We start from the raw sequence: 3,227 nt of genomic DNA on the forward strand, positions 1-3,227 counted from the left end.
CTCTACCGACAAAAGTAAAAGGGAAATCAAAGTTACAAACTAAAATCAATTAAAAGGGAAATCAAAGACTCAAAGTTAGCAATTGGGCTTATCATCTTATCCAATGCCCACAGGAAAATCCCATAACAGCTGTAAAAGAAGCCATGCAAAGTGCAGTCAGAATAATCTAGTACTACTTTTTAACACAGAGAGAGAGAGAGAGAGAGAGAGAGAGAGAGAGAGTGAGAGAGAGAGAGAGAGAGAAGCCGGCTTAAAACGGCAAGCTTTGAAAAAATGGCATGGAGCCACGTCCTAGTCTAGAGGTTGTAAAGAGAACGTGGTTAACAATGGGAGACTTTTCTTGTGCTATGAATGAATTATTGCATGAAAAAGGGCAACATGCACTACTTTATTACTTTGCTTAGCAGGCAGACCGTGGCTGCTTGTGAATGCTAATTAAATATAACAAAAGTCAAATCCATCTAAAATATTTCACTTTCATCATAACCTGGGATTCCTATGCAAGTTTTTCCCCCCCTCCTTGTTTTCACCAAGTAGAGTTAGGCAAGTAAGGAGGTAAATTAGTAGCTATATAAAGGGATGGGAGTGGCTGCTTAAGAGCATAACTAGAACCCATTTGGTAGTTGTAAAGATGGGTAGGAAAGGAAAGGAGGCCTCAAAGGCCACCTTCATTGCCACTCTTTTGGTGATTGTGATTTCTCTCAACTTGCCTCTAGAGGCCACTGCAAATTACTATTACTCATCTCCACCACCACCACCCAAATCTCCTCCTCTACCTCCTCCCTACCACTACAAATCTCCTCCACCCCCACCACCCCACCATGTATACAAATACAAATCCCCTCCACCCCCACCACCCCACCATGTCTACAAATACAAATCTCCACCACCCCCACCACCCCACCATGTCTACAAATACAAATCTCCACCACCTCCACCACCCCATCATGTCTACAAGTACAAATCTCCCCCACCCCCACCACCCCACCATGTCTACAAGTACAAGTCTCCTCCACCCCCACCACACCACCATGTCTACAAATACAAGTCTCCTCCACCCCCCCCACCCCATCATGTCTACAAATACAAGTCTCCACCACCCCCACCACCCCATCATGTCTACAAGTACAAATCTCCTCCACCCCCACCACCCCACCATGTCTACAAGTACAAGTCTCCTCCACCCCCACCACCCCACCATGTCTACAAATACAAGTCTCCTCCACCTCCACCACCCCACCATGTCTACAAATACAAATCTCCACCCCCGCCACCACCCCACCACGTCTACAAGTACAAGTCTCCACCCCCACCCCCACCCCACCACGTCTACAAATACAAATCTCCACCCCCGCCACCACCCCACCACGTCTACAAGTACAAGTCTCCACCCCCACCCCCACCCCACCACGTCTACAAGTACAAATCTCCTCCCCCACCACCACCCCACCATGTCTATAAGTACAAATCTCCTCCTCCTCCACCACCCCACCATATCTACAAGTACAAATCTCCTCCTCCTCCACCACCCCACCATGCACCAACCCACCATGTCTACAAGTACAAGTCCCCACCACCACCACCACCCCACAAAGTGTATCCACCCTACAAGTACAAGTCTCCACCTCCACCAACTCCAGTGTACAAGTACAAGTCCCCACCACCACCACCTCCGCATTGTCCTCCCCCACTACCACCCCACAAGGGGTATCCACCCTACAAATACGTCTCTCCACCTCCACCAACCCCAGTGTACAAATACAAGTCCCCACCACCACCACCTCCGCATTCTCCTCCCCCACTACCACCCCACAAGGGGCCACTACCACCCCACAAGGGGTATCCTCCCTACAAATACGTCTCTCCACCTCCACCAACCCCAGTGTACAAATACAAGTCCCCACCACCACCACCTCCGCATTCTCCTCCCCCACTACCACCCCACAAGGGGCCACTACCACCCCACAAGGGGTATCCTCCCTACAAATACGTCTCTCCACCTCCACCAACCCCAGTGTACAAATACAAGTCCCCACCACCACCACCTCCGCATTCTCCTCCCCCACTACCACCCCACAAGGGGCCACTACCACCCCACAAGGGGTATCCTCCCTACAAATACTTCTCTCCACCTCCACCAACTCCAGTGTACAAGTACAAGTCCCCACCACCACCACCACCACATTCTCCTCCTCCACCTCCACCAACTCCAGTGTACAAGTACAAGTCCCCACCACCACCACCACCACATTCTCCTCCTCCACCACCACCCCACGAAGTCTACCCACCCTACAAGTACCATTCTCCACCCCCTCCACCCCCGGTCAAGTCCCCACCACCACCATCACGCCCTTACAAATACATTTCTCCTCCTCCCCCATCCCACAATGAGAAGCCTCCTATCATGTTCTTGTCCCCACCACCCCCACCAACTCCGGTGTACAAGTACAAGTCACCACCTCCTCCTCCACCTGTCTACTATTACACTTCACCTCCTCCTCCTCACTACTAAGCAAGTGTCTTAGAGAAAAGGGTAAGTAAGCTTAATCTAATATTATCATCTGGGTATTAAAGGGCCTCTTTGAAGTTAAATATAATTATTTGCGACTAATGGTTATAAGAGAATATAGTATTGAATTTTGTAATGATGTTGTTTTTGCAGTAGGAAGACGTTATATTTCATGCAAGATGGTTTTGTTAGGATGGAGAAATTAATCAAATAAAAGAAGAGAGCTGCAGATACTTTTCAAGGAACGAAGGAGACTCTCTGTGTGTTTATTCTTCTTGTTTGAGATGTCAATTAATGTGATAAAGGGAGGTGAAAAGAAGTTTCATTCTTCCTATATAATGTATTGTAGAATCCAACACCTGCTTTTGTTGGTCGATCACTCCGATATGTATCTATTCAGTTTCTAAGCTTTATAGCAATTGGAGTGGTGATTAAAATAATGAATTTTGAAACCTTAGTGGTAATATGTCAGAAATGCTTCTTTTTTGTACGCTAATGTTTCAATCATTCAAAAACAAACTACTATCAACTTAATCTCACGCATATCTCTCGTCAATAGGCTATACTTGCCTGAGTCGACTCACTTTTACCTTGGTGTGACTTAACTCCCTTTTACCTTGGCCGAGTTCTTGTTTAAGTATAATTAAGTTGATCAGAACTCCTTTGACAAGCACGAGTGAATAACAAATTGACTCATCAATTATTGACTCGCCCGAGT

The 3,227-nt window shown here is 47.3% G+C and overlaps 1 protein-coding gene across 1 annotated transcript; it reads left to right on the forward strand.

The window, feature by feature from the left end:
- Window positions 1-591: 591 nt before the first annotated feature.
- Window positions 592-2,973, forward strand: LOC143888181 (uncharacterized). Its single transcript, XM_077392524.1, has 2 exons — window positions 592-2,533; window positions 2,663-2,973. Exon 1 carries the CDS (start codon window positions 632-634, stop codon window positions 2,510-2,512), a length of 1,881 nt encoding a protein of 626 aa, XP_077248639.1. The 5' UTR covers window positions 592-631; the 3' UTR covers window positions 2,513-2,533; window positions 2,663-2,973.
- The last annotated feature ends 254 nt before the right edge of the window (window positions 2,974-3,227 follow it).

The sequence above is a fragment of the Tasmannia lanceolata genome, unplaced genomic scaffold (assembly GCF_043159265.1).
Source record: "Tasmannia lanceolata isolate RefF3 unplaced genomic scaffold, GAP_Taslan_0.1 ptg000012l, whole genome shotgun sequence".
Lineage (NCBI taxonomy): Eukaryota > Viridiplantae > Streptophyta > Magnoliopsida > Canellales > Winteraceae > Tasmannia > Tasmannia lanceolata.